We start from the raw sequence: 18880 nt of genomic DNA, 5'->3' as shown, positions 1-18880 counted from the left end.
GGGTGGCGGAAGCGGGGAGCTTCGGAGCCTCGGAGGAGAGCACAGCAACAGGGGTGCAGAGGGCAAAGCGTTAAGATTCCAGCACAGAGGATCAGGGCCGACCGGCACTCACCAGCCGGAGAGGCTTGTCTGCTCCCCCGCCGGAGCGGGCGGGGCTTCGGTCGGAGCTCAGGGAGAGGACTGGGGTTGGCGGCGTGAACACAGCCTGCAGGGGGTTAGTGCGCCACGACTGGCCGGGAGGGAGTCCGGGGAAAAGTCTGGACCTGCCGAAGAGGCAAGAGACTTTTTCTTCCCTCTTTATTTCCTAGTGCGCGAGGAGAGGGGATTAAGAACGCTGCTTAAAGGAGCTCCAGAGACGGGCGTGAGCTGCGGCTAAAAGCGCGGACCCCAGAGACAGACATGAGACGCTAAAGCTGCTGCTGCCGCCACCAAGAAGCCTGTGCGCAAACACAGGTCACTATCCACACACCCCCTTCCAGGGAGCCTGTGCAGCCCGCCACTGCCAGGGTCCCGGGATCCAGGGACAACTCCCCCGGGAGAACGCACTGCGCGCCTCAGGCTGGTGCAACGTCACGCTGGGCTCTGCCGCCGCAGGGTCGCCCTGCACTCCGTGACCCTCCCTACCCACCCCGGCCTGAGTGAGCCAGAGCCTCCAAATCAGCGGCTCCTTTAACCCGGTCCTGTCTGAGCAAAGAACAGACGCCCTCCGGCGACCTACACGCACAGGCGGGGCCAAATCCAAAGCTGAGCCCCTGGGACCTGTGAGAACAAAGAAGAGAAAGGGAAATCTCTCCCAGCAGCCGCAGAAGCAGCGGATTAGAGCTCCACAATCAACTTGATGTACCCTTCATCTGTGGAATACATGAATAGACAACGAATCATCCCAAATTAAGGAGGTGGACTTTGAGAGCAAGATTTATTATTCTTTCCCCTTTTCCTTTTTTTGTGTGTATGTGTATGCTTCTGTGTGAGATTTTGTCTGTATAGCTTTGCTTCCACCATTTGTCCGAGGGTTCTATCCGTCCTTTTTATTTTCCTTAATAATTACTTTTTATTTTAATAACCTTATTTTATTTTACTTTATCTTCGTTCTTTCTTTCCTTCCTTCCTTCCCTCCTTTAGACAACGAATCATCCCAAATTCAGGAGGTGGACTTCGAGAGCAAGATTTATGATTTTTTCCTCTTTTCCTCTTTTTCTGAGTGTGTATGTGTATGCTTCTGTGTGAGATTTTGTCTGTATAGCTTTGCTTCCACCATTTGTTCCAGGGTTCTATCCATCCGTTTTTTTGTTTTTTTTCCCTCTTAATAATTTTTTTATTTTAATAACTTTATTATATTTTATCTTACTTTATTTTATTTTACTTTATCTTCTTTCTTTTCTTCCTTCCTTCCCTCCTTCCTTCCTTGCTCCCTCCCTCCTTCCCTTCCTCCTTTCTTTCTTTCTACTTCTACTAATTCTTTCTTTCTACTTTTTCTCCCTTTTCTTCTGAGCCGTGTGGACGAAAGGCTCTTGGTGCTGCAGCCAGGAGTTAGTGCTGTGCCTCTGAGGTGGGAGAGCCAACTTCAGGACACTGGTCCACAAGAGGCCTCCCAGCTGCACATAATATCAAATAGCGAAAATCTCCCAGAGATCTCCATCTCAACGCCAGCACCCAGCTTCACTCAACGACCAGCAAGCTGTGCTGGACATCCTATGCCAAACAACTAGCAAGACAGGAACACAACCCCACCCATTAGCAGAGAGGCTGCCCAAAATCATAATAAGTCTACAGACACCCCAAAACACACCACCAGACGTGGACCTGCCCACCAGAAAGACAAGATCCAGCCTCATCCACCAGAACACAGGCACTAGTCCCCTCCACCAGGAAGCCTACACAACCCACTGAACCAACCTTAGCCACTGGGGACAGACACCAAAAACAACAGGAACTACAAACCTTCAGCCTGCAAAAAGGAGACCCCAAACACAGTAAGATAAGCAAAATGAAAAGACAGAAAAACACACAGCAGATGAAGGAGCAAGATAAAAACCCATCAGACCTAACAAATGAAGAGGAAATAGGCAGTCTACCTGAAAAAGAATTCAGAATAATGATAGTAAAGATGATCCAAAATCTTGGAAATAGAATAGACGAAATTCAAGAAACATTTAACAAGGACCTAGAAGAACTAAAGATGAAACAAACAATGATGAACAACACAATAAATGAAATGAAAAATACTCTAGATGGGATCAACAGCAGAATAACTGAGGCAGAAGAACGGATAAGTGTCCTGGAAGATAAAATAGTGGAAATAACTACTGCAGAGCAGAATGAAGAAAAAAGAATGAAAAGAACTGAGGACAGTCTCAGAGACCTCTGGGACAACATTAAACGTACCAACATTCGAATTATAGGGGTTCCAGAAGAAGAAGAGAAAAAGAAAGGGACTGAGAAAATATTTGAAGAGATTATAGTTGAAAACTTCCCTAATATGGGAAAGGAAATAGTTAATCAAGTCCAGGAAGCACAGAGAGTCCCATACAGGATAAATACAGGGAGAAATACGCCAAGACACATATTAATCAAACTGTCAAAAGTTAAATACAAAGAAAACATATTAAAAGCAGCAAGGGGAAAACAACAAATAACACACAAGGGAATCCCCATAAGGTTAACAGCTGATCTTTCAGCAGAAACTCTGCAAGCCAGAAGGGAGTGGCAGGACATATTGAAAGTGATGAAGGAGAAAAACCTGCAACCAAGATTACTCTACCCAGCAAGGATCTCATTCAGATTTGATGGAGAAATTAAAACCTTTACAGACAAGCAAAAGCTGAGAGAGTTCAGCACCACCAAACCAGCTCTACAACAACTGCTAAAGGAACTTCTCTAGGCAAAAAACACAAGAGAAGGACAAGACCTCCAATAACGAACCCAAAACAATTAAGAAAATGGGAATAGGAACATACATATTGATAATTACCTTAAATGTAAATGGACTAAATGCTCCCACCAAAAGACACAGATTGGCTGAATGGATACAAAAACAAGATGCATATATTTGCTGTCTACAAGAGACCCACTTCAGACCTAGAGACACATACAGACTGAAAGTAAGGGGATGGAAAAAGGTATTTCATGCAAATGGAAACCAAAAGAAAGCTGCAGTAGCAATTCTCAATCAGACAAAATAGACTTTAAAATAAAGACTATTAGAAGAGACAAAGAAGGACACTACATAATGATCAAGGGATCGATCCAAGAAGAAGATATAACAATTGTAAATATTTATGCACCCAACATAGGAGCACCTCAATACATAAGGCAAATACTAACAGCCATAAAAGGGGAAATCGACAGTAACACATTCATAGTAGGGGACTTTAACACCCCACTTTCACCAATGGACAGATCATCCAAAATGAAAATAAATAAGGAAACCCAAGCTTTAAATGATACATTAAATGAGATGGACTTAATTGATATTTATAGGACATTCCATCCAAAAACAACAGAATACACATTTTTCTCAAGTGCTCATGGAACATTCTCCAGGATAGATCATACCTTGGGGCACAAATCAAGCCTTGGTAAATTTAAGAAAACTGAAATTGTATCAAGTATCTTTTCCGACCACAACGCTATGAGACTAGATATCAATTACAGGAAAAGATCTGTAAAAAATACAAACACATGGAGGCTAAACAATACACTACTTAATAACGAAGTGATCACTGAAGAAATCAAAGAGGAAATACAAAAAAACCCTAGAAACAAATGACAATGGAGACACGACGACTCAAAATCTATGGGATGGAGCAAAAGCAGTTCTAAGAGGGAAGTTTATAGCAAAACAATCCTACCTTAAGAAACAGGAAACATCTCGAATAAACAACCTAACCTTGCACCTAAAGCAATTAGAGAAAGAAGAACCAAAAAACCCCCAAAATTAGCAGAAGGAAAGAAATCATAAAGATCAGATCAGAAATAAATGAAAAAGAAATGAAGGAAACGATAGCAAAGATCAATAAAACTAAAAGCTGGTTCTTTGAGAAGATAAAATTGATAAACCATTAGCCAGACTCATCAAGAAAAAAAGGGAGAAGACTGAAATCAATAGAATTAGAAATGAAAAAGGAGAAGTAACAACTGACACTGCAGAAATACAAAAGATCATGAGAGATTACTACAAGCAACTCTATGCCAATAAAATGGACAACCTGGAAGAAATGGACAAATTCTTAGAAAGGCACAACCTGCCAAGACTGAATCAGGAAGAAATAGAAAATATGAACAGACCAATCACAAGCACTGAAATTGAAACTGTGATTAAAAATCTTCCAACAAACAAAAGCCCAGGACCAGATGGATTCACAGGCGAATTCTATCAAACATTTAGAGAAGAGCTAACACCTATCCTTCTCAAACTCTTCTAGCAAGGGAGGAACACTCCCCAACTCATTCTACGAGGCGACCACCACCATGATACCAAAACCAGACAAGGATGTCACAAAGAAAGAAAACTACAGGCCAATATCACTGATGAACATAGATGCAAAAATCCTCAACAAAATACTAGCAAACAGAATCCAACAGCACATTAAAAGGATCATACACCATGATCAAGTGGGGTTTATTCCAGGAATGCAAGGATTCTTCAATATACGCAAATCAATCAACGTGATACACCATATTAACAAATTGAAGGAGAAAAACCATATGATCATCTCAATTGATGCAGAGAAAGCTTTTGACAAAATTCAACACCCATTTATGATAAAAACCCTCCAGAAAGTAGGCATAGAGGGAACTTTCCTTAACATAATAAAGGCCATATATGACAAACCCACAGCCAACATCGTCCTCAATGGTGAAAAACTGAAAGCATTTCCACTAAGATCAGGAACAAGACAAGGCTGCCCACTCTCACCACTCTTATTCAACATAGTTTTGGAAGTTTTAGCCACAGCAATCAGAGAAGAAAAGGAAATAAAAGGAATCCAAATCAGAAAAGAAGAAGTAAAGCTGTCACTATTTGCAGATGACATGATACTATACATAGAGAATCCTAAAGATGCCACCAGAAAACTACTAGAGCTAATCAATGAATTTGTTAAAGTAGCAGGATACAAAATTAATGCACAGAAATCTCTGGCATTCCTATACACTAAGGATGAAAAATCTGAAAGTGAAATCAAGAAAACACTCCCATTTACCATTGCAACAAAAAGAATAAAATATCTAGGAATAAACCTACCTAAGGAGACGAAAGACCTGTATGCAGAAAAGTATAAGACACTGATGAAAGAAATTAAAGATGATACAAATAGATGGAGAGATATACCATGTTCTTGGATTGGAAGAATCAACATTGTGAAAATGACTCTACTACCCAAAGCAATCTACAGATTCAATGCAAACTATCAAACTACCAATGGCATTTTTCACAGAACTAGAACAAAAAATTTCACAATTTGTATGGAAACACAAAAGACCCCGAATAGCCAAAGCAATCTTGAGAACGATAAGCGGAGCTGGAGGAATCAGGCTTCCTGACTTCAGAATATACTACAAAGCTACAGTAATCAAGACAGTATGGTACTGACACAAAAACAGAAAGATAGATCAATGGAACAGGATAGAAAGCCCAGAGATAAACCCACGCACATATGGTCACCTTATCTTTGATAAAGGAGGCAGGAATGTACAGTGGAGAAAGGACAGCCTCTTCAATAACTGGTGCTGGGAAAACTGGACAGCTACATATAAAAGTATGAGATTAGATCACTTCCTAACACCATGCACAAAAATAAACTCAAAATGGATTAAAGACCTAAATGTAAGGCCAGAAACTATCAAACTCTTAGAGGAAAACATAGGCAGGACACTCTATGACATAAATCACAGCTAGGTCCTTTTTGACCCACCTCCTAGAGAAATGGAAATAAAAACAATAATAAACAAATGGGACCTAATGAAACTTAAAAGCTTTTGCACAGCAAAGGAAACCATAAACAAGACCAAAAGACAACCCTCAGAATGGGAGAAAATATTTGCAAATGAAGCAACTGACAAAGGATTAATCTCCCAAATTTATAAGCAGCTCATGCAGCTTAATAACAAAAAAACAAACAACCCAATCCCAAACTGGGCAGAAGACCTAAACAGACATTTCTCCCAAGAAGATACACAAACTGCCAACAAACACATGAAAGAATGCTCAACATCACTAATCATTAGAGAAATGCAAATCAAAACTACAATGAGATATCATCTCACACCAGTCAGAATGGCCATCATTAAAAAATCTAGAAACAATAAATGCTGGATAGGGTGTGGAGAAAAGGGAACCCTCTTACACTGTTGGTGGGAATGTAAATTGATACAGCCACTGTGGAGAACAGTATGGAGGTTCCTTAAAAAACTACAAATAGAACTACCATATGACCCAGCAATCCCACTACTAGGCATATACCCTGAGAAAACCATAATTCAAAAAGAATCATGTACCAAAATGTTCATTGCAGCTCTATTTACAATAGCCCGGAGATGGAAACAACCTAAGTGTCCATCATCGGATGAATGGATAAAGAAGATGTGGCACATATATACAATGGAATATTACTCAGCCATAAAAAGAAACGAAATTGAGCTATTTGTAATGAAGTGGATAGACCTAGAGTCTGTCATACAGAGTGAAGTAAGTCAGAAAGAGAGAGACAAATACCGTATGCTAACACATATATATGGAATTTAAGAAAAAAAAATGTCATGAACCTAGGGGTGAAACAGGAATAAAGACACAGACTTACTAGAGAATGGACTTGAGGATATGGGGAGGGGGAAGGGTAAACTGTGACAAAGCGAGAGAGAGGCAGGGACATATATACACTACCAAACGTAAGGTAGATAGCTAGTGGGAAGCAGCCGCATAGCACAGGGAGATCAGCTCGGTGCTTTGTGACCGCCTGGAGGGGTGGGATAGGGAGGGTGGGAGGGAGGGAGACGCAAGCGGAAAGAGATATGGGAACATATGTATATATATATATAACTGATTCATTTTGTTGTGAAGCTGAAACTAACATACCATTGTAAAGCAATTATACTCCAATAAAGATGTTAAAATGAAAAAAAGAAAAATACTGCAGCCAACTGCAAACTTCAATATCAGAAAAAATTAATAAAAGCACAGCCAACTTTAAAAAAAAAAGATAACTGACTTAAGGGGGGGTGGGGGAGGGATGGATTGGGAGTTTGAGATTAGCAGATGCAAACTATTATATAGAGAATGGATAAACAACAAGGTCCTACTGTATAGCACAGGGAACTATACTCAATATCTTGTGATAAACTATAATGGAAAAGAATATGAAAAAGAATGTATGTATATATATTATAACTGAATCAATTTGTTACACAGTAGAAATTGACACAATATTGTAAGTCAACTATACTTCAATAAAACAAATTTTAAAAAATAAAATTTTAAAATAAGAAGAAAAAAAAAAAGCGAGAACATAAATGAAATAGAGTAATGCTAGTGCTTGAGTAGTCTCTTTAGTGTTGGGGTGAGATAGGGTCCAGAAAAAAGAAGTCTTCAGATACAAGATCTCTTGTCCAGTCTGCCTTGGTAATTTGGAATTTAAACTTCTGCCATGAAGGTATCATTATCCTTAACTTGAAAACCACTGACCTACACTGCCCCAGCCATCTCACATTGGTTACTGTACTCTGTCAAGCTTCACACACAATGGTCCTCCATCCCCTCTAGTTCCATCCCAGAAGATGCTGAAACTCCTGCTTCAGGTCGGAACAGGTCAATATCCGCATTGTTCTTAGAAGAGTCATCTGCTAGAAGGATTTTTATTTAAGCCATATTTTGGAATCTGGGATGTATTTTTTTCCCCAGTAGTGTCTGTTACCAAATAGCACCTTGTTCTGCTGTCATCTTCCTGATAATAAACTCTTCCTGATAATAAATTTAGTCTACTGGCAGCTTGTCATGACAAAAGTGACAAACAATGCCAATAGGACACAATCTGAAAGAATAATGAAAAAAGAACCCTTGAAATTCCAGACAGATGAACTAGTTGGTTAAATGAGCATATTTTGGTTCCAAGTCCCAGAGTAAATCCTATAGCACTCTGGGTAAAAATGCTAGAAGGCAGAAAGAGCATCAGAATTACCTGGATCATATCCAATATTAGATTCATCCTCTGGATTCCCAAGGGATAGATGACATGATATGTGCCTTCACCTAATATTACTAGGATAAGGCGCAACTCAACAGTCTGATTTGATATAGCACCAAGAAAGTGGTAAATCCAACTCTCAAGTCTGAGTTCACACATGTTGGCAGGTCACAAACTAGGGAATGGTCTGCTCTGGGGAACCACTGGCTTTTTGGATGTAGGTCATAATTTTCTCTTATCACAAATGCAGCCAACATGAAGTCAACACAACTGATTCACACAACCCAAGCTACTGAAAAGAAGCAGCTTCCAGGAATCAACAGTAGTGGTGTGGTTGACCTTTGTCTCATGGCTGAATAGATCTACTTGGCGGGAGCCCCAGAGAGTCCTTACACTTACCTATAAATTCATCTACCTGAAAAGGTGAGGCTAGGGAGGAGCCAGAACTATAAAGCTTCTCCTCACCCGGACAGGTCAAGACCACTAGAAGGGATAACAAAGTCTCCCATCAAACCCACACAGGGAATTATTTTTAGTAGTTCCATAGTGAATAACTGGAATTGCACTTCAGAAGAATGTCACACAGTCAGATATCTTCTGTTCAAGGTAGATGAGGACTGAAATGAGGAATAGAAAAAAGATAAGGAAATAGGGGTAGGATTCAAGCTCAAGAGGGAGGTTTTCCTTAATTCCAACTATGGTCCATTTCACCCTGGACATACATGGCCCTTTACCTTGCAGTGTTCTGGCTAAGATCAACTTTATCTCTATTTGGGTTAGTTCATGGAAGCCCCTAGCGCTACAGAAAAAGCAGGCTGTAGTTTTAATATGTGATTTTTTGTTTAAGAAAATGATTCTCAGAAGCCACATGGCTCTTTACATTTCCTGTTATTCTTCTCTGGGAGACAGAAGTGCTTTCTTCTCCCCACTTTTGAAGGAGGATGCAGCATTGTGTCTTTCTTCAAAGACTTTACCAACTAACATGTTATTTAGTTCTTAGGGATCTACCCTAAAAAAAGTGCCAGGCCTTCAGCCACTAAATGCCATTAAGGAACAGTCTGCCTAAATAAAAGTATGTCATTATCTATCCTCTTTCCAGGACTTTAAACGACAAATCTCCAAAAACCATAGAGTAGTTAATTTGTCCTACTTAACCTAATTATATGTATATTTTAAAAGCTTAATAAACAGTCACACAGAGTCTCACAGAACAGGACTGGTCTTCCTCTTTGACTCAGACTTTTGAGGCACTTCCCAGGCAGCTCAAGACTTCGTTACTGACTCCCAGAGCCTGCTGAAGTAGATCCAAAGAGCTGGGCTGGAGCTGTAAATTTTTGTCATCATATTTCTATGAACTTTATCCCTCTTGTTTATTCAGGATATCACCAATATCCAGGAAGTCAAAGAGCCGGGAAAGAAGGGCAGGGTGGTGGCAAGTTATTGGCTCAATCCGGAGGTCCTTGGTGAGGCCACATTTAACAGGAAGCAGAACCCAGAGCATCAATCAGAAAAGCGCCTTTATCACAGCCTGCTGGCTGACCTTGTGGTGAGATGGTGGTGCCCTTCTCGAGATAGTCAGAACATTCCTCGCTACCACAATGCACTCGCCCACAGGAGAGTCTCAGCTATAGTAAAGGACACTGATCTACCCCATGGGAGAAAATGGACAAAATGTACCCCACGGAAAATTTAAAAATCCCTCTCAGCAAGTACTGTCACAGCAAATAGTCACTTTTCAAATAAGTCATTCAGTTAGGTAGCCATTATTATGGCTTTTTTTCCCTCCCAGGAAACCCCAAGTCTCCTACTAGTGAAAGGAATCAGAGGCTCCTAGAATTTTCCTAGGTATCAATTGCCTACCAATATAAAAAAACTCAAATCAAAGTTCAACCTCATTCTGAAGGGTTTGTTGTCAGTCATGTCATGAAGGTTTAAGTGGAAACAGGGAAGAAATTCAATAAAATATTTATGCTCTCTTACCATTAGCATCTTGGACTCCAGTAAGTGCTCCGACAGCTGCTGCGGTTTCCCCAGACAGGACTATCTGTCCCCCCCCTTGCAAGGTGGCCTCAGCCAGGGTGGCGACAGCATGGGCGGCAGCTTCGCTGTGGGTATAGAAAGAGGAGGGGGGAATGTATGAGTTGAATAAAGGTATAGTACTGCAGCAAGACAAACCAAACTTTCAACCTTTCCTAGGATCTCTCCACTGACTCCATGTTTGTGAGCCTACCAGCACGTAAGGCTATTGACAGAATCAGAGCAATTTTTAAATGATAATAATAAATAGCTAGAGAAATCCCAAGTCTTTCACGTTTATACAGCTAATGTGAGATTTTCTTTAAACCTAGGAAATGGGTGTTTAAGGACAGAAGGCACGCATTCCCAGTCCCTTCTTTATCAAGATCAATTGAGTGCCTGTAAGCCATAGTGGAAGCTCTGACCTATATTCAAAAGCCATTTTGGTTGTCAATCACAATGTTTTCTTTTTCTCTTTTCTCTTTACGGTAACACAAGGCAGACCACCTGAAACTGCCTTTTTGTTTGTTTTTATTTCTTTTTTGTGGTACGCGGGCCTCTCACCGTTGTGGCCTCTCCCGTTGCGGCTCCGGACGTGCAGGCCCAGTGGCCATGGCTCACGGGCCTAGCCACTCCGCGGCATGTGGGATCTTCCCGGACCGGGGCACGAACCCGTGTCCCCTGCATCGGCAGGCAGACTCTCAACCACTGCGCCACCAGGGAAGCCCTGAAACTGCCTTTTTATAGCTAAGGATGGATGATAATGTGAGGAGTCAGCAACCTGGACTTGCTATTCAATTAATATTAAATAATAATTCTAGTCAATACTCTGCAATAACCTATATGGGAAAAGAATCTGAAAAAGAATAGGTATGTGTATATGTATTAATCACTTTGCTGTATACCTGAAACTAACACAACATTGTAAATCAACTATACTCCAATATAAAATAAAAAATTTTTAAAAGATACATAAAAATATATCAAATAATAGCAATTTGGTTTACATCCATGATTCCAAATACAAAGTAATGGCTGACTAATATCTTGCAAAGTTCAGCCCTTCCTTTTGCTTCATGTACACGTAGGCAGAACTAAATTAACACTTAAAAGTTTAAATTATCACTATAAGCCCAAAATCCTTGACTCTACAAACATAATGAAATAATAAACCTCCCTTCACTGCAAACCAAACACTCTGCAGAACAGAAAGATATTAGCCATCTATTTATAGTAAACACTATTCTAGCAGTTTGTATCCCATTTTTCTTTTCCTTATTGTCTGCTTTTACTATATGCATAAATACCCACTTTTATTGATTCGATGATGATACAAACTATAAAATGTATTACTGTTTCATGTGCCAGCAAAAAAAGAGAAGTTCCTGGGCATTCCCTGGTGGTCCAGTGGTTAGGACTCCATATTTTCACTGCCAGGGCCCGGGTTCGATCACTGGTCAGGGAACTAAGATCCCCAAGTCCCACAGCACAGACAACAAAAAAGTTCCTGACAATTGTAATCGTAAGATTATAGTTTACCATCCAAACTTCAGAGATGTTAAAATGTGGAAGAAAAGAAAAAAAGAACCCACCAGATAAATTCATCACCTCTCCTGGGAAAGTACCAGGTACCACTCTGCACAGTTACTGAGGGAATATCAAAAGTGGGCATGGAGAAAAGGAGGTGGCGTCATTTAGTTTATCAGAGGTGGACAAAGTCCTGGGTTTGACATCGAATAAGCCAGTTGATTCAGCTTTGTTCTGAAGCTGCAGACTTTGCCACAACTATGGCAGTCATCTCGCAAAAACAAGCTGTAGGGGAGGATGGGGCGGGGGGCAGCTGTGGACCGTTTAGGGCAAACGTGTCACGACTGTGGGCAAAGCAATGTGTACTAAACTTAACAGCGTCACTTTCATCTAAGAGAGTCAGCAAACAAGTAAAGCAACTGACATAATCATTCTTCTGGGGAAGACTTCTTGGTCACTATAAGGATGTTAGGAAGCAGTTTAAGAAGTCCAATGGACAGAAAAGTCTCAATAAATAGAGAATTCTCCCCTTCTTGCTAACTTGCCTTGCTTTTTAAATTGTTATGTGTGTGTTTAAAAAGTTATTTTTCTCTGATAATAAGATGCATGTAGAAACTTGTAAAAATTCATTAAGTATAAAAGAAAATTTTTAAATATCATGCAGAGATAAGAGCTATTTTCCTTCTAATCTTTTTTTTTTTTTTTGCGGTATATGGGCCTCTCACTGTTGTGGCCTCTCCCGTTGCAGAGCACAGGCCCTGGACACGCAGGCCCAGTGGCCATGGCTCACAGGCCCAGCCGCTCTGCGGCATGTGGGATCTACCCGGACCAGGGCACGAACCCGTGTCCCCTGCATCGGCAGGCGGACTCTCAACCACTGCGCCACCAGGGAAGCCCCCTCCTTCTAATCTTAAACACAACTTTAAACAGATAATCAGGATGATACTGTACACACAGTTTTATAGCCTGCTTTTCTTACCTAACTTGGCATTTCCCCATATAAATATTCTTTGACATTTATTCAAAATAATAAGTTAAATGTAAAACTGCTGATTCCCCCCACCCCCTTTTCTAGTTGTTCAGCTGTGGTAACTTTTAATTTCCAGGCTTCCTTTAACTTAGTTCAAGATCATGATTACATATTTCAAATTTATTTACTTCCTTTATAAAAAATTTGGGGACGGAATTGAGGTTGAGCAAAAAGCTGAACAGAATCATAGAGTTTCCACGCAGCCCCTTTAAAAGCTAAGATCAATCTCTGTGCTAAAACGTACTTCCGATGTGATACCCACAGCCAGTCATTCCATAGTATCTGTAACATGAATTCAGAGCCAAAGTGGACCCTAGATCTGGAATTACTACTAAGGCTATTCTTTACCTTTTACAAGGTAGATTTTAATTTTAGGATGCTTTATAATTATTTGAGATAGTAAAATGAATGATTATTTAGTGCCTAGACCCTTAACTTTTAATATTTTTCTGAGAAACTTGTGTCAAATAATATTACCAGCCAATTCTGCAGTGTTCAGCTATCACGGATTAACGATAAAAATATTTAACACTCTGACCTGAGACTTCATGGAAAGCCAAAAAGGATATTCTTTGGAAAATGCTTCAGCTGTGTGGTATTTTGAAAAAGAAAGCTGGTATATGAGAACTGTTTATATGGAAATAGGAGCTGTGTTTACAGGTTACCTCAGCAACTGCTCATTTCCCCACTGTTTTTATCACAATCTACAATAATCTTATTTCTATGACCATCAAAGGTGACGTCCTGCCACTCTTGGACACATGCTTGCAGAGTGAAATTTCACAGGCTATGAGGGGGAGAGCAGCCACCCAAGCCCTGACCCGGAAGAGTCCCTGTATCCAGTCATACCCATTTTATAATGTCTGAAGCTCTAAATATTTGAAGTCATTTTTCTTTAGTGCCTTTCTAAAATATGTTATGCTGGAAGAAAAGCTGTGAAGCAGCAACAACTAAAGCAATCTGGGATGCCAGGGATGAGGGGTCCGACAGGGATGACAGGTCCACAGGTCGGTGAGGTTAGTTACTGCATGCCCTGTTCAGGGGCCAGGGGCAAAGCAGCAATGGATGGATCTTTTACATGGTGCAAAAGACAATGGTGATGCCTGTGGTCAGCAGACTATCATTCCCAAGTCTATTCTAACCATTAGACTTCATGGAAAGTGATCAAATTGTACTGCGAGAAAAAGGTTACCTTCACTTAAAAGGTGAGTAGGGATCAAAATGTCTCTAAGCTACCACTTAGCAATTTTTCAACAAAAGTCATTTCCAAACCAGTTACAAATGAGAAGTTTCTAACAAGCCCCCCCCCACCTTTTTTTCTGTCAACGTTTTATCTGCAAGTGTCCCACCTTCACCTATAGGAAAAAGAGGCAGTTGCATAGTCCCTGTCCTCTATTTCCAGAGAGGATTTCTGATCTAGGTTGTCCATCCCATGTTACTGGACAAATAAATACAAGTTCATATATTAAAGCCATGTTTTATTTTAGTAAGATCTCTAATTTTAAGTCAATATTTTCATTTTAAAAAATGGTAAGAGTTGGGCTTCCCTGGTGGCGCAGTGGTTAAGAGTCCGCCTGTCGATGCAGGGGACACGGGTTCGTGCCCCGGTCCGGGAGGATCCCACATGCAGCGGAGCGTCTGGGCCTGTGAGCCATGGCCGCTGAGCCTGCGCGTCTGGAGCCTGTGCTCCGCAACAGGAGAGGCCACAACAGTGAGAGGCCCGCGTACCGCAAAAACAAAAAAAACAAAAAAAACAAAAAAAACGTAAGAGTTTTTCTTTAAAAATATGATTCACTTCTTTTCTTTAAGCGAAGTCTCTTCACAGCAAAAGAACAGCAACTCTAACTTTCTTGAGCATTTGTTTCCCCATAGCACTGAGTCACAGCACTACACACAGTAGACACTCAGTAAAAACTGTCTTCCTGTCAACAACATCACATAAATTTCTACCAGAGCAAATGTAGATTCAGTCTACCAGTATTTACCATGTATCTGTCTCTATGTGCAAGGACTGTACTGGCTTTGCAGGACTTGTGTAAGAGGGAATGTAAGTCTAGGACAACTTAACCAACGACCTGAAACTTCCAATTAATCACTGTATTGCAACAAGCAAATGATGATTTCATTTCCTGTCTGGTTGTTCAGGGTGAACAGGTCTGAGGTGTGACGCTCTGCTTTTCATTTGTTCACTTTGATTCTCTCTCCATCTCCTTCCTAAAAGTGTTAATTTATTCTGTATTTTGAAAATAATTAAAATTAACTAGCTTCTAGATTTTTAAATGACAATTTCTCCATACCCCTTTTGGGTATGGAGGGTGGGCTACAGGTTGTCTGAGCCCGGGGCCCTCATTCTAACTTGCTATACAAAATTCTTTTAACAGCATGGTTGAAAAAAAGGTCTGTCTTGCACCTGTCCTGATCCCCTTTCCCCTCAACAGTTGAGAGAACCCCTCTGCCTTCTTGTTCTCCAGCTGCCATTCCATGTAGCCTGCCTCTCTCTCTTTGCTCTGCACCCACATCTGCTGTTTACAGTGCAGCAGAGGTGCAGGTGATTGTTAGAGAACCATGCTTGTTCCATCTGCACCTGAAAAAGAGAGGCTGGAAGGGAGCAGCTCTAGGAAATCGTTTTGTTACCACAGGAACAAAGTACCACGCAGTGTACTTTTCACTAAGACGACTTCCAGCAACGAATTCTTTGGAGAGGCTGGGAATGGGTCTCATCCCATAGAGAAGCAAACACAAAGGGCTTGTGTCTTAAGTCCAATCCTCCTGACGTTAGACAGTGGGTTACCGCTCCTGGAATTAGAAGCCCATGATGTTCCCCTAGTAGCCTGCTATAGTCTAGTCTTCACTGCCAGGCTTGGTTTCTTCACCCTCAGCAGAGGCTGCAACACACCATCCCCCAACACTCATGGGGTGTTGAACTATCTGATTGCAAACAGATTTCAACATCTCTTTACTCCTACATGCCACAGTGAACCATATTCTCCTTCCTTTGGAGTAAACACTATAGCCACCTCAGCTGCATCTGAGTGTGTTAACAAGCCCTCAGGGGAAACCATTACCCTCCTTGCCTTTAGAAATAAGCTCTGGTCCTTACACTAAAGGGAGCCAGAATGTGCCTCATGTTTTCCACTATGTACAGGGTTCCCAGGACACTCCCACTTCACTGGAATAGCAAAGGTGCTGGCTCGATGAAATGAAGTTTTTCTGGTCTTTGATGGTGGCCTTTTAGACCCCATGCTACAGTGAGGGGTTACCGGACCAAAAGGAAGGAGGGTTTCACTCTGGCCATAGCTTTCAGGAAGTTTATCTGTGTGTCCTCTCTCAAAGGTACAAGTAGGATTGAGTCAAAGTGTAAGGAATCAAATAAGACTTTCATGTTACTGAAAAGTGATATGGTTCAATGGGCTAAGAAAAAAGTTTCTATCCCAGGTCACTCAGGGACTCACTGGTAACTCTGGAAGGAGAAGCGTTTGTGTATGTTTCAGTTTTTTATACCTGACCAACCAAGTCCTTACCATACTTCCTTCAAAATCAGTCACTTTATCTCCACTCTTACTACTAGTTTCCACGCCTTTGACAAGTCATACCTGGACTGCCTCTTCTTAACTGGCCTTCTACTTTTAATCTCTTCTTGCTGTAAACAATTCTAAGTAGACAAATTTTAAAATATAAGTTAAATGATAATAAGTATAATTCTTGAAATGCTAATTACAGGCCAGACACTTTGACAAGAGTTTTATATACATCATTTCATTGAATCTTTATGATTCTACATGATGAAAATTATCCTTATTATAATGATGATGAGACTAATGCTCAGGGGTTAAATTTCTCCAGATCAAATGGCAACTAAATGGCAGAGGAAGGATTCAAACCTGAATCTATACGACCTCAGAACCTTCTTCCCAGCCACTATACTATACAGCTTGATGGAAATCTTCTGTACATAAGCCTATCAAGGCTTTCTAGTGTCTACCACAGCCAACCTAAACTTCAGCTGATTTTCATATTTTGGAGGAAGTGATCCCCTTACTCTGAATTCCTACTATGTTCATAGTCTACACCATACATTTGGACAGTAAATTACACTCTGAGTAATACGTTTGCTAAGTGTTTTACTTAAATCAATCTCCCCATTCACAGTATGATTTCTTTTAAGGCAGACATTATATCTTAGAGCATTCTTTATTTACAGCCTTACCCAGTAGAGTGCTGGCATGTCGCAAGAGTTCAAAGACTATTTGAGGCTAACAGCTGCTGCACATAATGTTAACAGCAACCTTACCATATGCTGGGCACTGAACTAAGGATTTCACATGCATTGACTTTTCCCATTCTCACAGCACCCCTACAAAGTAGGCACTGTTTTTACCCCCCCCCCCGCCCTTTTACATAGAGGAAAGCCTTGGCATTGAGCTCAAGTAAATCACCCAAGGTCAAACAGCTAGTAAGTGACAGAGCTGGGATTCAAACCCAAGTAGCCTGGCTTCAAAGCACACACTCTTAACCATTAGTTAAAAGGTCTGGGTCCATTGAAAATAAAATTGTGTAAGCAATGAACAACAAGAATAATAATATGGGGATGATTTTTTTCTGTCAACAACGAATAGAAGGAACCAAGCACGGAACAAAACAATTTAGTTTTGGAAATTACCTCTTACTAGAGTATTCCATTCTGCAGTATCCTTCCTAAACATATCTGAAGAAAAAAAATTCAGTTTCTCCCAATAATCCAAAACTTATTTTATTTCGAAGTCACTGATAAGCAAGGGAAACAAACCTCCTGAAAGTCAGTAAAGTCAGCTCCTGACCAGCTAAAACATGGATTAATAGCCATAACAAAAAGCAGTTTCTTAGTAGGATAAAAGGAAAATCAATCCTGAAGCTTCTTGATTTTTTATTACATCCTTTGGCCCCTTTAAAAACACAAAGTACTTACATCTTGCTGCTTTTGGTCTGTTAAGGAGCACAGAATAGGATAAAGCAAAAGGGACCCATGTCCCTTGACCAGAAGGCTTGAGCTGGAAGTCAGGCTGGACTGGTTGCTGGGGATGGGATAGGATGGGAATGCAGTAGGTGAGGGCTGATTATAAAACAACTTACAGTATCCTATGGGTTAAGGGTATTAAGTTCCAAATGCCAATTGTGACAAACTGAGGTACAACATTTCTCTTTACATCTGTATACAGGGACAGATTCGACCTCCTCTTTTATCGCCCACCCCTGCCTCCACCTGTTGAGTGCCATGGTGACTGTGGCTCCCTGCTGCATCTCCTGAGAAGCTGCCACTGCAGCCTCTGCCAATGATGCCACTGCCTGGGTAGCCTCTGATGCTTGTGTCGTCTGGATGGTCATCTCACCTCCTTGTAACGTGGCCCAATTTTGTTCCACCTGAGGCAGAAAAGGACATGATAGTTAAAAAATCAAACTCACAAAAGGATTATGATTTTTAAAAGTCATTTTTCTAAAAAACTGCTATGTGCTCAGCCAAATACATACATACTTTTAAATTAACATGAAGTACAACGTATAGAACAGGGTTTTTAGCATATCTTTGGTGTTAAAAAGGGGGGTATTAGAATATATATTTGAATTTGCTTATATTTGCGTAAAGAAACTCTGGAAGGAGTTTCACACAAAAGAAACCATTGAAAATATTTTCCTCAGTGTGTGCAGAGGGAGTTGTTGTGGGAATAGGTTGGATAGAAGGCAGAAAGAAGATTTTCCATTGCAACCTTTTACATAAATTTTGAAATATCTGAGTCATATCAATATAGTACCTATTCTAAAATTAAAGTTTCTGAATAAATCATAAGTATAATTCTAAAAAAATTCAAACTGTACCAAAGGGAATATAATGCCAGTACTCCAGACCCTTCACCCAAAGGCCACTGTTGTTACCTATTTCTCTATTTCTCATGCATCTTTGCAGGGATATTCTCTTGATATGTGAGCATATTTACACATACACATACACACACTCAAGAAAAATGGCAGTACTTGCTACATGCTTTTTGTACCTTGCTTTTTTTCATAAACAATACAGCTCTGAAATGATTTTACTTTGGAATGTATCAAACTGCTTCACTCATTCATGATTCATAATAATGGCTGCATAGCA

General features: G+C 40.6%; 1 protein-coding gene across 4 annotated transcripts in view; it reads right to left on the bottom strand.

The window, feature by feature from the left end:
- The window catches only part of NRF1 (nuclear respiratory factor 1), a 136230-nt gene that overhangs the window by 24539 nt on the left and 92811 nt on the right, over positions 1–18880 (bottom strand). For 2 of the 4 annotated variants that reach the window (XM_060020873.1, XM_060020872.1), the window contains 2 exons: positions 17993–18150; positions 10161–10285 (listed from right to left, as the gene is read on the bottom strand). In XM_060020873.1, the coding sequence (XP_059876856.1) occupies positions 10161–10285; positions 17993–18150 (283 nt within the window). Of the gene's footprint in view, positions 1–10160; positions 10286–16612; positions 18151–18880 lie in introns of those variants that run through there. The other 2 variants (XM_060020874.1, XM_060020876.1) reach the window with 2 other exon arrangements.

This window comes from Delphinus delphis, chromosome 9 (assembly GCF_949987515.2).
Source record: "Delphinus delphis chromosome 9, mDelDel1.2, whole genome shotgun sequence".
Lineage (NCBI taxonomy): Eukaryota > Metazoa > Chordata > Mammalia > Artiodactyla > Delphinidae > Delphinus > Delphinus delphis.
This window is presented reverse-complemented; position numbering and strand designations above follow the sequence as displayed.